Below are 22,363 nucleotides of genomic sequence, written 5' to 3' on the forward strand. Positions count from 1 at the left end.
AACATGAGAAATGTTAAACTCTTAACTCTGAACCAGGCATTTAAATAACTTGCCTGCTGGCCTTTTAATTTACTGCAAAGCCCTATTTTTAAAACTAAACAAGACAGTTTCACTACCAGGTGAGTTAGCTTTCAACGCATAGTACTTTTCTCTCCCGATAAATGCTATGCAATTAAAATCTTGGATGCAGCCCATGTTAAAGGCATGGTGGTTAAGTGTCATCTCATAAAGTGATCTGTTTGTTATACTTAGTAAGAACATTAGCTATATAGGCATCCCTCTTTTTCTTTTGTTTTTACATGGTAGATGAATGACATTCTGGGTTTAAAGAATCTGTAAAAATAGGGAATGAGCTTTACACTTTAAACCAGCAGCCCAACTCTTCTCCATTAGGGCAGGGGGAACTAGATACATACCTAATTGCAGTATCCAGAGATGTAATTTAAAAGCTATGTGACACCTTAAGACAAGACTTACTGTGGCATAAGATTTATGTGAACTAGAACCTCTCACATTACAGGTTCTTTAAGTGTCAGTGCACTTCGCCTGTTATGTCTGTCGGGGAATATGCAACTGAGGATATACATTGTAGATGTGGTAGTTGGTTCTGGTCCACAAAAGGTTACATCACAGGAGTTCTAGTTGGTTTGTGGTCAGCAGTTAACATGTTTATTGTGTGGTAAAGCTGGCCAATTTTAAAACAGGTCTGATCTTCTGACTGACTGAATAAAAATAATACAGTCAAACCTCGATTGTCGAACGTAATCCGTTCTGGAAGCCTGTTCGGCTTTCGAAATGTTCGACAATCTAGGTGTGGCTTCCGATTGGTTGCAATAGCTTCCTGCACTCAAGCGGAAGCCACGTTGGACGTTTGGCTTCCAAAAAATGAACAAAAACTGCAGCGTTTACTTCCAGGTTTTTGACATTTGGGAGCCAAAATGTACGATAACGGAGGCACTCGGGAACTGAGGTTTGACTGTACACAGAATCACCAGCTCTCAAGTATTATTTGCTTTTCTGCTTATATGATTTGGCACAGCTTTCTCAAGAGCTCAAGGACTCGGGTGGTGCTGTTGCCTAAACCACTGAGCCTAGGGCTTGCCGATCGGAAGGTCGGTGGTTCGAATCCCCGTGACGGGTGAGCTCCTGTTGCTCGGTCCCAGCTCCTGCCAACCTAGCAGTTCAAAAGCACGCCCAAAAGTGCAAGTAGATAAATAGGTACCACTCCAGCGGGAAGGTAAATGGCATTTCTGTGCGCTGCTCTGGTTTCGCCAGAAGCAGCTTAGTCATGCTGGCCACATGATCTGGAAAAACTGTCTGCGGACAAACATCAGCTCCCTTGGCCAGTAAAGCGAGATTGAGTGCCGCAACCCCAGAGTCGTTCGCGACTGGACTTATGTGTCAGGGGTCCTTTACCTTTTTTACCTTCTCAAGAACATATAACCTACTACAGTGGTCTTCAACTTTCATGCATACATCAGTTGCATTAGATGTAGAAGAGTCATCCATGTAGGTGACAGTAGCATTACAGTGGTACCTCGGGTTAAGTACTTAATTCGTTCCGGAGGTCTGTTCTTAACCTGAAGCACCACTTTAGCTAATGGGGCCTCCTGCTGCCGCCGCGCCGCCAGAGCCCGATTTCTGTTCTTATCCTGAAGCAAAGTTCTTAACCTGAAGCACTATTTCTGGGTTAGCGGAGTGTGCAACCTGAAACGTATGTAACATGAAGCGTATGTAACCCGAGGTACCACTGTACTCAGGTTATTTCAGACTCATTCTCTCCCCATTCTAATCGTACAAAGATCAAGAAGCAGTTGGGCCCTGCTAAGCAGACAGTTAAAAAAGCCTGAGCGATAACTGTCAAGACAAGATTGGTTCGAATGAATATGGGGTCTGACTCTAGAAATCAAAGGCAATTAAATATTCCCTGGAGTGAACAAAAAGGGTTTTTATTTAACTTTCTTTAAAGATGAGTTTTAATCTCCCATTGCTCTAGGCAAGTTGATACTGTACTATGTAAAGTTGCCTTCTGGTTATTTGCCAGGCTTCATGAGAATCGTAAGGATGCTGTTCTGTTAACAACTCTGTTGTGCAGCTGAAGCCCCCAAGCACCAGGGGACACCATGCTCTTTTTGAAAACTACCATAACCCCATATTGATGTGTGTGCCAGTTGCCATATATAAACCTGTTGCCTCTACAGCCCACTTTACTCAGCGTGCATGAAAGCTGATGAAACAAATTGAGAGTGGGCCCATCAGGCAGTAGAGGTACTGACTACACAATGTCCAGCAAACCCCTACAATCAAGGAAGCTAATTCTTGATTGCCCTTCTGTATCAATACTGTCAAGACGTAATAGCCTCCCTAGGCCTGCCCAGGCTTTGCAGCAGAGCGTGAAGAGGACACTTTGCCCTTACATTCACCAGCATGGATGCAATCCAAACTACCCAGAAATAATGCTGCAAAGCTATTGTCCTATGAAGACAAATGGTTGACAACCACTTACCCAGTAGAGGTGGAGGCAGTGCTATATAAAACATTCAATACAGCACAAATGTTTCTTCGTACTCCACAGCAGCTTTTTTGAAACTAAAAGTGCCCAATTGCAAGATCTTCCATATGCACACCCAAGCAAAAACTCACTAGGTATGCATGTTAGGCCCTACACTTTGCTGCCGCTTCACCTCCAAAAGGAGTTGTGATCCCATAACACTGATGTAGCAGTTGTTAGGCCTGGTTTTTTTATCACTTATAAAGTGCCTAAAACATATTAAGCACTGTAAAGGTAAAGGGACCCCTGACCATTAGGTCCAGTCATGACCGACTGGGGTTGCTGCGCTCATCTTGCTTTATTGGCCGAGGGAGCTGGCGTACAGCTTCCGGGTCATGTGACCAGCATGACTAAGCCGCTTCTGGCAAACCAGAGCAGCGCACAGAAACGCTGTTTACCTTCCTGCCGGAGCGGTACCTATTTATCTACTTGCACTTTGACATGCTTTGGAACTGCTAGGTTGGCAGGAGCAGGGACCGAGCAATGGGAGCTCACCCCGTCGTGGGGATTCGAACTGCCAACCTTCTGATCGGCAAGTCCTAGGCTCTGGTTTAACCCACAGCACCACCCACGTCCCTATTAAGCACTGTACACAGACTAAAAATGCATATATTCCAGCCCACATATGTAGAATCCTAAAGAAGGTATACAAAGGGAAAAATGGGTTTGAAGAGGGCATTTGTTGGCATCTGTCTCATGAGACAGGAGTGTGCTTCCAGGGGTGAAGTCAAACCGCTTTGTTAGCAGCACCGAAGTGACCTCCTTAGGGTACAAGCCCAGGCAGCATGTATGGAGGTCCTGGGCTGCCCCGATGGTAAGACCTACATCTCAGCCTCGCTGATGTGGTCCAAAGGAAAGCAGAGCAATATGTTTGATACCAGCTTGGCTGCAGGAGTTGCCAGAAGCAGACATACAAGAAGCCAACCATCTAAGGGACTACACTCTGGATTTGGGTAAGGTTTACTCCTCAGCATTTTCTCCCAAGGATATCCCACAAGGCAGTGGAGGTCTAGGATCAGTTTTCCTTCTAGATGGGCTACCTTCCCAGGGTAAAGAACTTCACCTGTTCCTCACTTCCTTCTACAGCATGTGCTGAAATCACCTTCTTGACCACAGAACCCACTTTTGGTCACGTCTGCTCAATCCGCCAGAACCTATCTTTCCATGCAGAAGAAGTCCTTAACTTGCAAAGGGTCTGAGACCCATCCGCTACCCTCACCTGATTTAGCCAGCCAGTCAAAGCTGTTCCTGGGGTGTGGCCGCTGTTGTTACTAGGCACCACAGGTGAGAAAAGTGTTCAGGGTGAGGACCAAAGGGGGAGAAACTGCCCCAGAGGTACTGAAGGTTTAAAAGGTAAAGGATCCCTGGACAGTTAAGTCCAGTCAAAGGCGACGGGGGTGCGGCACTCATCTCACTTCAGGCCAAGGGAGCTGGCATTTGTCCATAGACATCTTTCTGGGTCATGTGGCCCAGTATGACTGAATCACTTCTGGCACAACGGAACACTGTGACGAAGCCAGAGCACACAGGAATGTCATTTACCTTCCTGCCACAGTGATACCTATTTATCTACTTGCACTGGTGTGCTTTCAAACTGCTAGGTGGGCAGAAGTTGGGACAGAGCAATGGAAGCTCACCCCGTCATGCAGATTCGAACTGCTGGCCTTCCGATTGGCAAGCCCAAGAGGCTCAGTAGTTTAGACCTCAGCACCACCTGCGTCCCAGAGGTACTGCCCCTCCCCTAACACCCCATGCACCTCAGGGAAGAGGAAAACAACGAACATAGGCACCAGTTCCTAAAGTTACACCATTCCATCTACTTTTGGCATTCACAGGTGAGTCTTGTTGCTTATGCAGCCAAAACAGAACCATCTATGGAGTAAACTACCAACAGGCTTGGGGAACATCAAGGTTGCCAAAGCACAAAAAGGGGGATAGATAAAAGGAGAAGAGACTGCAGAAACAGCTAAGTGAGAACTGGGCATGCTTGGTGGTCATAAATGGTGACTTGGATGGGACAAGGGGCAGGGGAACAATTTACTGAAAGAAAGTATGAATGCCTAACTGGAACACTGAAAGCAGCACTGAACATTGCTAGATTTTCGGGTCCCATTTGTAGGCCTCATAATCAGTTGCAGAATTCGTAAAACTATCTACTTCTATCGTGGATTCTACATTTCACTGTCGCAATGAAATAGGTGGGCCACAATTCATTTCCAGAGCTCACATGGCTGGTACATCCCCAATATTTTCAGAAGCTCACATTTTTAGCTGATCTAATACATGGATTGAGCAACATTCCAGATCTTCAGCATCTACTGTATATATTGGGCAGCTTCTTTAGAGCACCTTGCTGTTCCCATTCTTCTTGGAGATCAGGGGTGAGGACCCTTTCTGATGGGCCAGAGAGCTTTATCTCCCCCCACCCACGTAGGCGGGACCACACCTACGTCAATCATTGGTGGTTATCATGCTGAAAGGTGTTGCCCTGACCACCTGTCTGAGTTTGAGGACAAGAATTTATTTTGATTACTGGAACTGAACTGAGCTCACAGTCCTTCCACACAAAGTTCAATTCCTAATTATCCCAACCATGCTTCATTTCAGCTGTCATAATTTAAAGGGGGAAAGGGCGGGGTGAGAGCACATCCTAATCTATCTTCTGCCTACATCTGCAATAAGTGTACCATTATCACCTGCAATTTCTCTACCTTTTTGCAAAGTGTGGCAATGCTCTGTGCAATGTGCAGTGCTAGTTGGGTGACTATTGGCATGCACTAAATTGCTAGCAGCACATAGATTTCATGTTCACATAGCGCACTCTTGTGGTGTTTCATGAGTCTGGCAGCTGTAGTCTGGCAGTCACTCCTAGAGTGACTTGAGCTCATTGTAGCAAAAAAAGAGACTTACCATCTCTGTAATTTAATAGCCAAGGAGGAGTCTCTGCCTAGAGAGTGCTGGGACCAAAACCAACCTTGGAAGAATTACCCAGTACAGTAGTACAGTGGTACTTCAGGTTACAGACCCTTCAGGTTACAGACTCCGCTAACCCAGAAATAGTACCTTGGGTTAAGAACTTTGCTTCAGGATGAGAACAGAAATCATACGGTGGTGGCGGGAGGCCCCATTAGCTAAAGTGTTACCTCAGGTTAATAGCAGTTTCAGGTTAAGAACGGACCTCCGGAATGAATTAAGTTCTTAACCCGATGTACCACTGTACCTCAGGTTACGAACTTAATTCATTCCAGAGGTCCTTTCTTAACCTGAGGTACCACTTTAGCTAATGGGGCCTCCCGCTGTCACTGCGCCGCCAGCATGCGATTTCTGTTCTCCTCCTGGGAAAAGTTCTTAACCCAAGGTACTACTTCCAGGTTAGCAGAGTCTGTAACCCGAAGTGTTTGTAGCCTGAGTTGAATCACATAGGTTTCATGACCAATCAGTCAAACATAAAAAGAGGAATTAGCCGAAACATTGTGTAGTTCAAAGCCAAACTTAGAAAAGAGATTGGAGAAGTTTTGGGAATGTGGCAGCAGTTAGCAAGTTAGCACTGAACTACAGGAGATGCTTTGCATGCACAAGGTCCCTGGTTAAATCTCTACCATCTTCAAGTAGAGCTAGGAAAGAACCCTGTCTGAAATCCTGCAGAGCGTGTGTTAGTCATTATAGACCATGCTTGTTCCCATAAAGGTAAAGGTAAAGGTACCCCTGCCCGTACGGGCCAATCTTGCCAGACTATCTAGGGTTGTGCGCTCATCTCACTCTATAGGCCGGGAGCCAGCGCTGTCCGAAGACACTTCCGGGTCACGTGGCCAGCATGACAAGCTGCATCTGGCGAGCCAGCGCAGCACACGGAACGCCGTTTACCTTCCCGCTGGTAAGCGGTCCCTATTTATCTACTTGCACCCGGAGGTGCTTTTGAACTGCTAGGTTGGCAGGCGCTGGGACCAAACGACGGGAGCGCACCCCGCCGCGGGGATTCGAACCGCCGACCATGCGATCGGCAAGTCCTAGGCGCTGAGGTTTTACCCACAGTGCCACCCGTGTCCCGCTTGTTCCCATAGTAAACTGTAAGTTATATATATATATAAATATGTTGTGGAATATTGACCCAAGCAAGTATGAAGGCAACATTCTGTACTTCTGAATATGGAGGAAGAAGTTGTGGACTGGATGGATTTCCTAGAAACAGCTGTAACCCTTTAAGAGAAAATCTGCTTTATTATAGTTTTTACAGGAGTAAACTGGGCTGGTGGGAATAAAGGAATATTTCATCAGTAGATCACCTCCCATACAACACCCCACATATAGAAGCCAACTAGACTGAATCTTTTACAGATGAGCTGCCCAGTTCTTCTCCTCTATAGTATCTGGCAGCAGTGATGTAAGCTGCCCCGGGGCTGTGCCAGGCCAGACACATTCTGGTGCTAATAGTCCTGTGCCACATCGAGACTAGTTTTGTTTGATGGTCACTGTGTGGAGCTACTTGGAAGCCTCCGAGCTGGTCATCTTCTGCAGCAGTGTCTTGCCTTGCAGAGATCAACCTCAAGTTTCCCACATGACAAGGCTTGAGTTGCAGTCGCCTTTTTCCAATTTGAGGGCTCTTCTTCCACCAAGCTACCAGATGGGAGCCAGGGTTAGCTCTGTGAGATGTCTTTGGCCCTCTCCTTTGCTTAACAGTTGATTCCCTCATGCAGGAAGCAAGGTGCCTCACTTGTCTGGAGTCTTCTGGTCTGGTGACACTGTGACAGCTCTATTCCACACAGTGGTATTCAAACCTTCTCCAGTGCTACTTGTGGGTTGTCCATGCATGCTTCCTCCCAAACATGTAGCGTAATTTTAAGAAAACCTTTGTCCTACACAAGCCACAGGTGATGGCACTGAACCTCTTGACAAGTTGCAATTCAGCATTTTCACTTTGCAGCCTCCTTTTGTTCTATTTCAGAAGCTGATTTGGGCTTAAAAACAAGGTGTTAAATACAATGCATACAAACTTTGTTAACACACATATAAAGACAAAATAAAAATAAAAATAAAAATCGGCTAACCATGTTGGTTCATTAGTGGTGGTGGGGAATACCAAAAAGCAATAGCAGTGTCACACTTTCAATAGGGCTGCAATCCTATTCAAATTTACAAGGGAATAAATATATCCTGTTGAACAAAGTACTGACTTTTGTATAAGTATGCAGAGGATGGCACTGCTCATTATCTGCTAAGTGCCTCCTGCAGTTCCTCTTAAGATCCTTACAAAATGCAGAGTTGGTCTTTTCTATTTGTCTAACAAGCAAATAAGAGGATGATCTTGAGAGGGGGAGAGCCATGTATGGCACCTTGTGCTCCTTGGAGAAAAGGTGAGCCATGAATGCAACAGTCAATAGACCAGAGCTTTCCAAACTGTGTTTTGCGACACATTAGTGTATCTGCTGCAGTGTGTAGGTGTGTCACATGAACGCTCCCCACATTCCTCCCAGGGCTGGAAATGGGTTAGTTTAACCTCCGGCTTGCTAGTAAAACTGATTTACTGTGTTGCAAAATTATGCATGTCTAAGAAGTATGTCACCAACATGAAAAGTCTGGAAAGCTATGCAATAGATAAACACTTTCTTTGGGATGTTTCAGTAAAGCCTTATTTTTTTAATGCAATATTATTTTATTTAAATATCCTTTTCTGTTATCTAGACAAGGGTCAAAATAAATGAAATATTTCTGATTAATAAGTAGCTAGAGGCAATGAGCACTTAGTTATTAGTCTTGTGATTTCAGTCTATATATATATAACTGAAAACATAGTCCAATTGTTTCTTGGTTTAAAAAGTATTATTATTTGTGGAGGGGAGGACCTCAACTCTGACTCATCCATGGTTCCAAGGCCATGTCTGCTCAGTGGGCAGATCCAATCTTTCTGCAGCATAAAATGTATTTTTGAAAAATGTTTTGAAAAAGAAGAGGGGAGGGGGAGCTTTCCTAAAAAAGTAATAAAATAAAATAGCCCAAGCCTAAGCTGCCTGGGAAATACGTGCAATCTACTCTCTTGGCCCTAACAGAGCGTTTGGAGCCAAGAACCAACTTCAGCATCATAACACAATCCCCTTGGGCTGTGAAAGATGTCTTTCACAAGCTCACTCGGGATGAATGGGAAATGCACAGAAACACGAGGCGCATCGTATCTTCCATTCATCTTTCGGAGCCTGCGCAGAAGAACTTCGTTGAGCCCTCCTCTCTCCTCGCCAACGATGCCTCTAACTTTGGCTCCTCTTCCGAGCACCTTGTGGCTAATCCCGACAGACATGAATAACGGGAAGGAGATGGTCCGTGCAGCGGATCCGACCGTGACGTCGCCACGAACATCTTTAAAGGTGGGCGGAAACGCGCCGCCGCGTTGCTCTTATTTACCCAGCCAAGAAGTTGAGGGGAAGCGTCTCCTCCACCGAGGGGTAGTTGTGACAGAGGGGCTTCACAGCAGACAGGACTGCTGAGCCTTCTGCAAAGGGGAAATGGAAACTCTAGGAACGTCCCTCTGCCCATGCTAGCCACGGATTGTCAATACTGACCGGCAGCAGCTATCCAGGGTTTTTCACGCAGATCACTTTCCCTGCCCTACCCGGACATTGAACCTGGGGTCTTTTGCTAGCAAAGCAGGTGCCCTCTCCCCTCACTGAACTCGAGCCCCTCTCCCCTTCACGTGGCCATCATCGTGCTTCTTCTGCCACTGCTGCTGCTCATTCATAGACAGGATAGCCAGGCGCCACCGCCGTCTCGAGAGCGGGGGGGGGCATCTTCTTCACAACGCTGCTCTTATTTCCCCAGCTGACGCCCTTGTATCTCGGTGAGGAGCCTTTCAACACAGTCGCGCCACCATCCTGAGCGCATCTTCCCATGGAAGTCAACAGAAACTGCTCCCGAGTAAACGCCGCATGGGATCGAGGCGGTAGTGTTTAAGCAGGCTCTCAAAATCGCACTGACTCCGGTTTCACTAACACCTCCGTTCTAATAAATCGTCCCAGATGAGCCCCTGGACTTGGGCAGAGTTTCCCTCCATCGAAAGCGGAGCTGGGAATCCCCGGACCTGGACGGGGCCGTGTGAATCCGGAAGTGGGCGAGCAGGAGGTAGAGCGCGGCTTGCCCGCAGGACTGCAATCCTTCGCCTTTTCTGATAGGCTATAATCGCCAACAGAGACACACAGACAGAGAGCGCGAGAGAGAAATCTCACTCAAACCCAGCGGAGAAACGTGGGCTACGGGGGAAAGTCGCGCTCGCTTTCAGAATCCTGTCAAAGCAGAGAAAGTAAACAAGGCTTTTGTTGCCCTCCAGGGGCATTCAGACTTAATAAACACACCCGCACGTAAACATGACCCGCTTGTCCTGTGACTGGGTAAAACTAAGTCGCCCTGCGCTCACGCGCACCCAAGGAGCGCGCGCACAAAAAAGTTGCCAGTTGTTTTAGATCACAATCATTACGATCATCATCATCATTATCTGGGGCTCTTTTACGATCTGGCTCATGTATGACCCGAAAAAGCATCGCTTCTTCTTGCAACTCCAGCGCCCCCGCCGCTGCCGGGAAGAAGGCTTGCCCGGGACCGCCGGCCTCGGCGTGGGCCAGGACTTCTTCTTCTTGCCGCCTCCGTCCGCCGAGAGGCGCGCCGAGTCTCCAGGCGGGAGCGAAGGCTTTGCCCGCTCGGCTCCGGGGCTGCATCCCCGCGCGGCACGTGGCCACGTGCTCCGGGCGAAGAGGAGAGGAGAGGAGCGAGGGGGCGGCGCTTGCTTGGCACTCGGCTCGGCTCGCCCAGCGCGCCGCTCCATCCATCTCTCGGCGGGCGCCCGGGCCAGGTCTGCACCAGACGCGCTGCCTCCTGCCGGTCCCGGGAGTGGGAGACGCGGGCCCCAACGACCCGGAGCTCGGAGGAGGGTCCGCGTGGGGCTGGGCTGGGCTGGGCTCCGCCCGCCCGCCGCCCGCGCGTTCTCTCGCTCGCTCGCTCGCTGCCCGCCCGGCTGCGGGGCGCTGTTGAGAGCGGCTGGAGGAGCGCGCTGGGCCGGGCCGGCTGGCGGGGAGGTAGTGGCTTGGGTGGCTCCGCTAGGTAGGTGGGCGGCCGGCGAGCAGGAGGGGGCGGCCGCGGCCTCGGCTTCGCTCGGTCCCTCCCCCTGTCCCGAAGAGGCGGACGATGAACAAGCTCTACATCGGCAACCTGAGCCCGGCCGTGACTGCCGAGGAGCTCCGGCAGCTCTTCGGCGACAGGAAGCTGCCCCTCACCGGGCAGGTCCTGCTCAAGTCCGGCTACGCCTTCGTGGACTACCCGGACCAGAACTGGGCCATCCGCGCCATCGAGACCCTCTCCGGTAAGCCTGCAGGCGCGGCGCTCCGCGTTGGTCAGGGGGGCGTGCGCGGAGACCGCTTACTTTGCTCCCCCCACCCACCCCCGGGTGCCGTCCCTTCATTCCCCCGGCTTGGTTGAGGCCCCTCAGAGCCCGCGAGGCAGCTTGCACGGCCAGGGGAATCCCCGCTCGGGCGGGAGTCGGTGGCGGTGAAGGGGCTCCCAGCTTGACCCAGACCACCTCCGGCGATCGGGGGTCCCTGCCGACCGATGGGCTTCTCTCTTCCCCTCGGAGGGCGATGCTTCCTTGGGAGCCTGCGAGCCGGTTCCCGCGCCCCGTGCGCCCCTTCCCGTTCGCCCCGCGCGCGCGCTGCGCTCCGGCGAGCGGCCCGGCGGGCGAGGGAGGGATTTTTCGCTGATTTTTTTCTCCGATTTTATTGAGCGGCTCCCGGGCGCTGGGGACGGCTCCCTCCAGCTCTCGTGGCACCCACTAGATCTCGGGCACCTTTCTACGAGGTGCCCTGTCCCAACTCGACGGGGACCCGGAGCAAAGAGCTCGAGACGTGCCTGGGGGCCCGAGCGCCGCGCAGCCCTGGGGCCGGCAGCTGCGCCGCGAGTGAGCCGAGCCAAGGCCGGAGCAGCCGGAGGGGGGGATTGGCCCAGCCCCGGGAGGGAGCCCGGCCACCGGGATTCCGTGGGCCGGGCTGGAAGCCGCCGGGAAAGGCCGGCCGGAGAGCAGCGCGCAGTCCGGATGGCCCTTCGTTGATGCGCGCGGCCGGGCCGTTTCTTGGGTGGAATCGGGGGGCAGGGCGAGCTCACCCACGCAAGAGCCCTTCGGCGTGGGGATGTGCTGCCCGGCTCCTCGGTAGTTCGCGGGGCATTCATACGAACAGTGTGGGGTAGAAGGCTTCGAGCTGAGGGGGCGGTACTGGAGCCGGACGCGAGGTATTCTCCCGCCTCGGAGTGCGTGTTCATGTGAACGCTCCCAACTTTCAGATCAAAAGGACTGAGCCAAGGAATAGGTCAAAAGGATGGTTTCACGGGCAGAGGGAGGGGTAATTCCTTTGGGCAAAAGGAGTCTGTGCCCCCCACGCCCACCCCGAAAAAGACACTTCCCTCACAAAGTGCTTAAAATCCTTTCAGAGCTGGAACTTACTTTCAAGGAGTTCTCACCCCAAAACTGATGCCTGATGCTACGTTCCCCACAGTCCTCGCTCTGCCGTGGACTGTGGCGAATCAAGAAGTGTGCCACCCTCCCGCAGCTCTAGTCGAGTTTCGTTTCTGAGCACCACAACGCTTCCACATTTCTATTTCTTTTTTCCCACTTTTAAGGTAAAGCGGAGTTACATGGCAAAGTCATGGAAGTGGATTATTCTGTCCCTAAAAAATTAAGGTAAGTACTTTCATGTTCTTTTGTTTACTACTGTCGATTTACTCATATGACCCAGAAGCAGAGCGAGGTTGCGTCACTTAAGTTTAGGCTGTGGTGCGGTATGTTGTTTAGTAGCTAACTGCATGTTTACCTCTCTCTCTCTCTCTTTTTGGTGCTTTTGAGTCGTTTTCATTCTTGAAACCATCAAGTGTTTCCTCCTGTATGGATTCGGTTGTGAAGAATTGTTTTCAATTCATCAACTTGATAATTTCTTTGAAATGTCATGATGCCTTAACAAAAGGCTTCCTGTGACGTCTTGAGAATCCATTTATAGTACAATCCTGCACACAACTGCCTGGAAGTAAAACCCTAGTTGATGGGGTTTGGGGGGGGGCAGGGAGGTTTGCATTAAAGTAAACTTGCCTAGGACTGCAGCCATTATGCTGGCTAACATTTTTAGCAATTCATTTAGTGTTCCTATTTTGACCAGCCAAAAGTTAACTGAAAATGAGCAAGCCCATGGCATGCCCTGTGACTCTTGGTTTGTATTCAGAGCTAAAGAAGTGTTAAAAGCTACTCCTTCACTTTCAAGCTGCACCTACCTCACACTCCAGAGATGGGAGATCTTTGTTGCCAAAGGACCTTACCACACAACCTGTGTGACCTGTACTCCTTTGGAGTAGTTTGGGCTTTTTATGGATCCATGGCAGAAGTGTGATTTTATGTTGTTGTTGTTTAGTCATCTTAGTCGTGTTCGACTCTCTGTGATCCCATGAACCAGAGCATGCTTTGGAAACTCTCACTTTCTTCTGAAAGCTTCTCCTTTTTTATGTCCATGGAGTTTGCTTGGCAAAATACTGGATTGCCAGTTCCTTCTCCAGGTGGATCACATTTAGTCTAAACTCTCAACTATGACCTGTCCATCTTGGGTGGCCCTGCACAGCATGGGTCGTAGCCTCTTGGAGTTATTCAGGCCCCTTCGCAGACAAGGCAATAATCCATGAAGGCATGTGATTTTATATGGGGTGTTAATGTTGCCTTCTGATTTAGTTTTTGTTCTGATTGCTGTATAGTATTTCCTCATCTGAGGGTTTTTCTCTTACTCCATGTAAAGCACATTTAAAAATTTGTGGTATTTTAGGTTATTATAATGTATAAAGTATGGTGTTCCTGATCTGTAGAATTCCAATTTGCTTTATGAATATTGCTGCATAAGCAACTGTTCTTTTACCACTGCAGCTGTCTAACACATAAGCACATAAGTTCAGCTGCAGACTGTTTCCAAATCTCTGACATAATGGGTGAAGGGCTTGTGCTTGTGGCCTTTCTCTTTTTTCCTTCCCTTCCCTCTCCTGTAACTGTCATTCTTCATCACAAGCAATGTAGCAAGCCTTTGTAGTACACGGGAAAATTAGTTACACCAATACCCATTATTGTTGAAGGCTCTGACCTCATACCTGCATCAGAGTAGTAAAATTTGCTTTGCATTTGGGAGGGATGCAGTGAACATGCAGTTCCTGAGCGTGTAGAGACATTTATTGACTTCCTGAGTAGTGAGCAAGCTCTAGACATATTTTTGAGGTTCCGTTTAAGAAATAGCTTCGGCATGTTAATTTCTCAAAATGCACAGTTTAGTTTTAGGATTAAAAAACTGAAGTTAAAACTGGTGTTTGAAAAGAAGTACTGTATGGAATTCCCTGTAGTTTAGTTAAAAGAAACTACTCCAAAGTTTAAAAGAAACAGTGCAGAAATATGAGAAATGTTGTGTTTGAAATATTTGTATAGAATTTTGGTAGTGTGATAATCAAGTGGAGAGAATATTTAATGTGAGAAAACTTATGCAGTCCGGAACTTGTTACTCAGATCATTTGTATGAGTAGCTTCAGAACATGAGAAATGCCATACCATTAAATGAAATACTATTGTGAGATTACATGTAAGCTGCATTCTTGGTGTTAGTCTGTAGCAGCAAAAACACTGATTTGCAACAGCTGCTTAGAAATTCTAGACTTCATACTTACATTTGTACCTCAGTGTTTTTATTATTTTCCACATAACTAATTGTAACGTCCTAATTTTGTCATGTGCTATATGGAAATAAACTCTGTTTGATCACAGTGTTGTTGGTAGGTGTTAAATTGGTAACAGTTCTAAGTGTGCAGAGTATACTTCTCATTGGTAAATCCTCACTCCCAGTGCTTTTTTCCCTGGGGGTACGCAGGGGTACGCATACCCCTAAACATTTTGTGAATCTTTGTACTTTTGTCCATTTATTGTATTAATTTTTCCCAATTTGAACTATAAAATGGTGATTTTCTTGAGTCAAAATTAGAGTTCCCCTAAACATTTTTAAAGAAAAAAAGCACTGCTCACTCCTAAAAATGTTGAATGCTAGATAAAGAAAGCCAAGCTAACGCAATTCTGTGCATGCTCACTCTTACTTTTGAGTTGTCTCTCTTCAGTGGAGCTTACTCCCAAATAAGTAAGCACTGGATTATGAATGCATCAGAAAATTTTGATTATTTTCTTTTTAAATGCATAAGTGGCAGAAGCTTGTCACTCTGTGGTCAGTTCCAAATATTTGCTACACCAGCAAGTAAACAAGTTTAGGATTGGATATTCTGATTGCTATTTGCAGAACATGATTTCAGGTAGTTAGACTGGTGCAAATATTTAGTGTCATATGATTAGCAGCTTTTCACCCAATTAGTTCTGTTTTTCTAACACAACACTTGTTTTAACTTTTTACTATGAAGAAAAAAGCCACGAGAATGGCAAATTCTTTGATAATATTAACATTGGGGGGAGTTGAAACAAGGGAGACAAATTAATAAAATTATATTCTAATACCTTTCACCTGCCTGTCATGCCTAAGGATTCTGAAGGTTAATTGTCCTATAATTAGTTGTAATCGATTTGGAGAATGGGAGCTATCTATATGTTTCAGTAGGACTATTACAATGCTCCTTAAGGTTAAATTCTCAGAAGCTGAATGCACGTCCATCTCCGAATTCAGTCAGATCTCGAGATGCATCAAACTGCTCCAAAAACACTTGAACACAGTTAGCTTTCTAAATGTTTTCATGGGCTTTGTTGGGAAAGCTGGTTGTGTGTAGACATGGAGATGGTTCTGGGACAACTTTCCAGATCAGATGTCAAGATATGGTCATCTTTAATTAGAATGCAAAAATGTTTATATTAATAAACAATATGTGCATTTCACACCATGGTCAGTTAAACACAGCTTGAGGATTTTCTCTTTTTTATAAAAAATTGTTAGCTTTTGTAACGAGGAGTCATTTTTCGCCGTTGTTTGGTGGGATTCATGGTCAGGTTTGGACTGAATGTTTAAATTCACAAGTGTGTGATTTACCTGTCTGATCAAAATATAACTTGTTAAGGAAACCTGCTTTGTATGACACCTCAAGCTACTCTCAATGCCATGTTTTAAACTTAAATTAATTGCTGCTCAAATCCATTTGGATTTAAGCCTACTATCTTAAACTTTTTAAAATGTCTGTTCCATCCAGATCAGTAAAAAAAATAACACCCAAGAGCCAAAGTGTACTCTGACCCACAAAAGCTTATGTCACAATAAATACGTCCATTTGTAAAGTGCCACATTTTGGTATGTGTGTGTATTTTGTAGCAGATTAGCTCTCTACAGTTAAAGCCAGTGAGGCGTATTTCCAGTTAAACATGCTTAGGATTTGCAAGAGAGAGTAGGCTGCAGATATGGTGTATTTAAGTGGGTTATATAGCTTTGCCTTGGTGTATAGTAGTGCCTCATTCTTTCCACTCTTGCAGTAGAAAACAAAGTTTTCAGAAAGGAGCAAGAATGTGAGGATTCAATCTGGATTTGCTAATCTGCATTGTGTTGTGGTGCCTCCCCTCTTTATTTCTTAGCGAGCAAGAAAGCTAGGACTCTCATGCAGAGGTAGCTTTGAAAATGGTGTCTGCCATATGACAATTCTGGGGGCGTGGGGAGGGGTAATTCAGCCAGAGGCTGACAAAAGGCTCTCAATATATTTCATAAATTCAATATTGCCAGTTTTCAGTGCTTGGGGTGCAAATGTTTTAGGGAAGTGCCCTGTTCATGTTGTTGTTTTCTGCTTCTATTGTTTTATGCAGAAATGGTAAATAAAATATCTCTCCTCAAAATGCGTTTTAAATCCAGATGTTTTACAGAACATTTAATTTGATGAAAAAATAATCCAGTTTGTTTAAGGAACTTTTATGAATTAGAAGCTTTCTAAGTATAATTATTATTGGAATGGAAAAATTTACACAAGTGTTTTACATTAAGCACTGATTTTGATTTAGTTGCACACCCTGAATGGAAAGTTTGCAGTAATATCATGTTGTGCCTTCCTGTAGAACAGAACTGATAAAGTTTACTTGTATAAACTCACAGTGTATACATGGGGAAATATAGCAGTAATGTAGCAACTGGTGTAAAATGTTCTTGTTCTCCTATTTGGGAAAAAAAAAGTTATTTTGTGGGCTAAAATATTTAATATTAAGAACATAAAAAGTGAATTTGCAGTATCTAAATAAAAAGACATAAAATGGAAGTGAATGGAAGATTTGAAAAAGCCCTGATAAATTTTAGTTTGCAGCTAATTTGCATTAAGAGATTAAAAGAAGTTAGTAACATGATTATTTTTAAATTGGTTAATTTTTTTTTTTTGGTCTCTTTGAAGAGTCATCCAAAAGTTATGTCTTCTTGTACTTAAAGGAAATAATTTCTGTTGGAAATGAAGTGTATGAATCCTGAAAATCTCTCATGTATTTGTAACAGTTCCTCATGGGATGAAGGCAAGGCGCTCCTGTGGTCCTGTTTTAAAAACTATTGTGTAATAGAAACAGTTAGCCTTCTCATCTTCCTAAAGTAACAGAAACTGAGCTTGATTTTGCTAATGTATGGTGTCTTGTGGTGCTCTTTTACAAATCTATTTTACAATTTATTTGAAAACTCTTCTTTTCAAATAAATCACATAGAAAAGTGTCAATAAATATTTGTTAATTATAGCTGTGTAATTGAGTTGTTCCTAAAGCAAACCAGATCTATGGTTTCAATGAGTGTTATCGAGACAGAGACAGAGGAGAGAGACTTCTGTTTAATTATAACATGTTGAATCACCTACCGTTCCCATCCGACAAAACAATTTTTTAGACTATAAAATTGGTTCCCCAGGAGTGACTGGAGTGTCTGGTCTGGATTATGTTGTTTCTGTGAGTCATTTCTGTGGTAGTTAACTGGATGTAAAGAAACACAAAAGTTAGAGGGATGAGGGAGTTGTGGAGAATTTGAGAATTCTGTGAACAGAAGTCAACAGTGAATATTCTAGTGGAGGGATATTAAGGGTTACTAGAGAGACAATCCATATTTTTAAATGTTCTATCCCTTGAATGTGATTTTGTGATACAAAGGATCTGCTTATGCTTGAAATAGTGCCTGTAAACCAAAATACCTGTCCTTGGTCCAGGATAGTAGCAAGAGAATCTGACCTATGGCTAGTGACACTCCATTATTTCATTAGTGGCACAAATGAAAATAAGTGATGCAGTGGAGATAAGCAAATGGTCTCAACATGGCCAAAGCCCTATCCTGAAGTTTGTTTTTCTAAGTTCTAGCCCATTATTTTTAGAGCCAGCTTCTCTACAGTGGGAATTTTGGAAAGGTGTGTGCGCTCAACCATTTGTCATCCTATGTTAAAAAACTTAAGTGATAAAATGTGCTGAATAAAATCTTGCCACTGAGAGTGCAGGGAGTATAGTTGATTGGGTTAGGATTGCTGAATATATTGATGTGGATGTATCATTTTCATGTTAGTTATGAGTGACACCATTTGTATACATTTAAAAGCATATATATGTGCAGAACTTGATACTGTGGAGTTAGTGTTAGTCACATGTATAAACTCAGCACATATTATCACGTCTTTAACTATTGAACTGATTAATAAAGCTGTAAATCCCTGTATGGGCCAAAGGGGTGGTTTTAAGAAATGTTAAAAGGTACTATAGTAGTTGGAAAGATTGTCAACTCTCACACTGGATTTGGTGGTGCAAGTTTTATTTAACACCGTCTACGCAGTGTTCGAAACTCCCATTGTTCTAGGCACATTTTGTGACAGGGAATTTCATTAGCACGAGCAGTTTCTGCGCTCTGGGCACAGTAGTGTATCTAAGGTTTCAGATTAAAACTGCAGAGTGGAAGGAAAGGAGCACCTTTTTCTGCCTCCCCACTTCCAGCTACTCTCTGAAGTCTGGAGAAGAGACCCTCTTAAGAATATTAGGGTGGGTGGGTAGGGAAAGGACTAGACCATGTGAAAAATTAACATAATATTTTAGCTGCAGTTCATTCATTTTCAGCTTTGTATTCTTGTTATAAAAAGTGTGCCTAGACATTCTGTTGTTGTGCCCATAAGCTAGGTTTAAGGTGCCATTTAGCTCCTAGCTTTCATTCATATCTTGGTTTCTAACATTGCATCTATGTCCCTTCAAGATTGTGATATAACTTGATGCCATGAACAAGCATTTTCCTTCTGGGCTAATTTTGTTCAGTATGATTTTAAAGTTGATATGTTCCTGCTTTTGATAATTAACACATTCTAGTTTCCTGCATATTAATTTGCATTGATCTGAACATTCATTCATAAGTTTAAAAGGGCAACAATGCTTTTTCTTTACCAGCATAAAGGTACAACCCCTTGGAGAAGATGTTTAGGGTATAGGATAATTGCTTTTGAAAATCTATAGCAAATCATAGCATAACGATGATACAGTATACAAAAATGATGTGAAATTAACATTGTAGTGTGTATAATGGGAAGGTGTAATGTAAATTTCTTTCCTGCATTAACTAAAGACTTATGAGAAACTATTCCAGTTCCCTGAATATTTCCATTCTTGCCTTATAAGCAACCCCATTCATTTTTCAACACCACAGTTCATTTCTAACCAAACGTAGACTGAACTTGATTTTATAATACCCTTCTGTTAGGAAAGGAGAGATTGGACTGCCCTTAATAGTTCTGGACTTTTTAAATGAATGCTAAAGCTGTTCATATTGATGGACTCATTCTGTGAGATGTTATGAATAAGATGTTAATCTTTATTCACTTCTGTTTTGGAAATCTCTTTTGTCTGGATTTCTTTAATCCAGTTATCTCCTTCAGCAATGCCTCATGCCCCTATTTGTATCTAGTGCAACTACTCCCCCCCCCCCAAAAAAAATGATGTCCAGATTTAGGAGTTTTTTCTTTGATGTCCCAGTCTATTTTGCAGCATTAGTGTTTTGAAGCCTGGAAGATCACATGGTAGAATTAAGTGCACAAGTAGGTATACAGTCCCTGTGCAGACCAAATCAGAAAGACTTGTAGATACTTTTGTACAATTCATTTTTCCTATTTTTAGGTGTATTCTAAAGTGTTTATCCATGCTAAGCTTTCAAACCTCCTGAAAAATTATGATAACTGGCAGATTAGAACAATTAGATTTTCTTAATTGCAGTCTGTAAATACCAGACTAGATAGAAGGGTCTTGCATAACTTCCATAAGATGTCCAGGCTTGGGCTTTGGCAGCTCTTTAGGTGAAGGGAAGTATAGGAGAATCACCAGAGATACCTCTCTGTGTGCCTTTGTCTCATCAACTTGGTGACATGCTTCCCCCTTGGCTTATTTGAAGTTGTGCTATGTGAGAGTCTGGCTAATTTTTGTACAAAGTATGCACAAATGAAACAATGAAAAAGAAAGGGCAATGAAAACTGGGAGCATGGAGACTGAGTTAAAGGGTTTGAGGTTTGCCTATGCACAAAGCCATACATAAGTGACTGAACTGCTCTTCTTATTTCAGCACAATGAACCATCTCTAGTGTGAGATTACTGCTGAAGTTATATCTGTTACTGTATTTGAAGATAAAGACAAAATGTAAACAACCCCCCTCACCCCTTTTGACCAGGTGAAAATATAGGAGATGGGAGGGAGCAATCTCTTCTTTGTACATGAGATATTGGTCTTCACAAACTGAGCCGGGAGCAACCAGTACGGTGCCCTTCACATGTTGCCAGAGCAGCCAGACTACAGATCCCATCATTCCTAACTACTGACCTGAGGCTGATGAGAGTTGGGAGTCCAGTATCTGAAGTGCACTGTGTTGGCTACCTCTGAGCCGGAGCACTTCAAACTGTTTCTAGGAGGCTGAGAGAGAATGTGAGAGCAGCAGTGTGTGTTCCTGTTTGAACCTTTGATTGTAAAAGAAAAAGGGGGTGGTAATTAGAAATCTTGCAGTGGCCTCTGAGACTCAGGCTGAACTAGCACTGTTCAGAAAATCTGTAAGTCTCCTTAGCCCTAGCACATGAAAGTTGGAAAATCTGCTCTTATCTGAGGTACTGCCTGTGTGTGTGTGTGTGTCTCTGACACCGTATCTTTTTCATTTGCAGCCTCAGCTGCTGTATTGCCAACCATGGGTGCTTGAATGGCATGATTCAGCCCTGTCCAGAATCATAAGACTGGTTGACTCATGCTATTTTACTGTAATCTGTTTGGGGTACTAATTGTTCACAAGTATTGGCGGGGGAAGGGGGGAGTCACGGTGCTAACCTTTCCTTTGAAAGAAACTAGCCACAGAGGGTTGTTTTCCCACCAATTGCAAACTGTAGTTCATACAATTATTTGCCTCCAGAAATTCAGCTGATGGTGCTGATTTTCTGGTTTCACCATACTTGGTTAATTTCAGATTCCAGTGTGGATCATTCATTCAGCTGTGGTGACTGTCGTGGGGAGTTTTCCAAAGCACTCTGTTTCCCATACAGCTCTGGCCAGCAACTAGTCTTACTCAGGATGGATCTGAAAGGGAGACATTGGCCCCCCCCAATCAAATTTAAAATAGTGTCCGTTCATCCCCCTTTGGCCGTTCCATTGTGATTGCATCAAAATGAGGTGATAAAGTCTGCCTGCTCCGAGTGAGAGCGATGGTTCCTGAATTGCCTTTGTTTGCCTACATACTGTTGTGATGTCATTCCACTCACTATAGAATTCTTCATTGGCTGCAAGAAACATTGCCCCCTCCCTTCAATCGGCTTTATTTGCCCTTAATGATATCACATAATTAAATATAATGGGCTATATCAGTGGCTGTCAACCAGTATGCCCTGGCACCCTGGGGTACCTGAATGATGGTCAGGGGTGCTGTGGACAACACTTGCCTCTGTCCCTTTTTCCTTCCCTCCCTCCTCTGATGCCCACTCATGCCTCCCAAAGGCTTGCACAGCTGTTTGTTGCAGCAGCACTGGCTACAAGCTTTCCAGGCAAATGGTGCCTCTGGGGCTGGCCAGGGAGTGGTTCCCAGGCTTCTGTGGGGCAGTGTGAGGAGGCACCTCTCTTTGGAACAGGGTGGGGTAGCTCAGAGATCAAGGGCGGCAGCTGCGGCTGTCCGGAGGACTCCCAAGGAGAAGGGACAGGAGAGGAGGCTGAGGGACCCCTCCACAGGGGAGGGTGTTCAAAAAAGGGTGAGAGGCTGCCAGTTCTGAAGGCAAGGGGTGTCCTAGCTGGGCTCCTGAGCCCCACAGGGGTGCCACAGAAAGACTGTAGTTGGTCAAGGCAGCTGTGGACCCAGAAAAGTTGAAAACCTCTGGGCTGCAAAATATAATTATTTTCACTAAGTGGTTCCCTATTGACCAGATTGCCCATGTGACTAATCAAGAGAGACAACTTGGTAATGAGAATGGATAAAACGGCACTGGAGAAGCAGATAGGTGAGCAGCAAACAGAGTTGGGAAAATGGATAATTTTCTCACAATTCAGTTTTCGGGTTTATGTTTACCGAAAGCTCTACTTTTGACCTAAAACTTGAAATGGGTGAGCATTCAATGCATCCCTAGTTTTATTTAGTTAATTTTTTTGACCGTTCTTCATTCCAAAAGGATCTACCAACAACCAGTCTTACAACATCCTTTCCCATATATATCAAGGGCCCTGCTGGCAGATATGGCCACTGTATTTGAGGAGGGAGGAAAGCATGAAAGCCAGCTATAGCAGGCAGCAGTGCACATGAAGAAAGGAATTATATTTCCCCCATGCTCTGCTGGGTTCCTGTTGCAAAGCTGGCAAAGACCTCTCC

The 22,363-nt window shown here is 45.2% G+C and overlaps 1 protein-coding gene across 3 annotated transcripts in view; it reads left to right on the top strand.

Moving 5' to 3' along the window:
- Positions 1 to 10,348: 10,348 nt before the first annotated feature.
- IGF2BP2 (insulin like growth factor 2 mRNA binding protein 2) overlaps positions 10,349 to 22,363 on the top strand; it is a 59,119-nt gene continuing 47,104 nt past the window's right edge. For 2 of the 3 annotated variants that reach the window (XM_028730826.2, XM_028730828.2), the window contains exons 1-2: positions 10,349 to 10,889; positions 12,197 to 12,257. In XM_028730826.2, the coding sequence (XP_028586659.1) occupies positions 10,715 to 10,889; positions 12,197 to 12,257 (236 nt within the window). In that variant the 5' untranslated portion in view covers positions 10,349 to 10,714. The remainder of the gene's footprint in view (positions 10,890 to 12,196; positions 12,258 to 22,363) is intronic. The other variant, XM_028730827.2, reaches the window with a different exon arrangement.

The sequence above is a fragment of the Podarcis muralis genome, chromosome 6 (genome assembly GCF_964188315.1).
Source record: "Podarcis muralis chromosome 6, rPodMur119.hap1.1, whole genome shotgun sequence".
Taxonomy (NCBI): Eukaryota; Metazoa; Chordata; class Lepidosauria; order Squamata; family Lacertidae; genus Podarcis; species Podarcis muralis.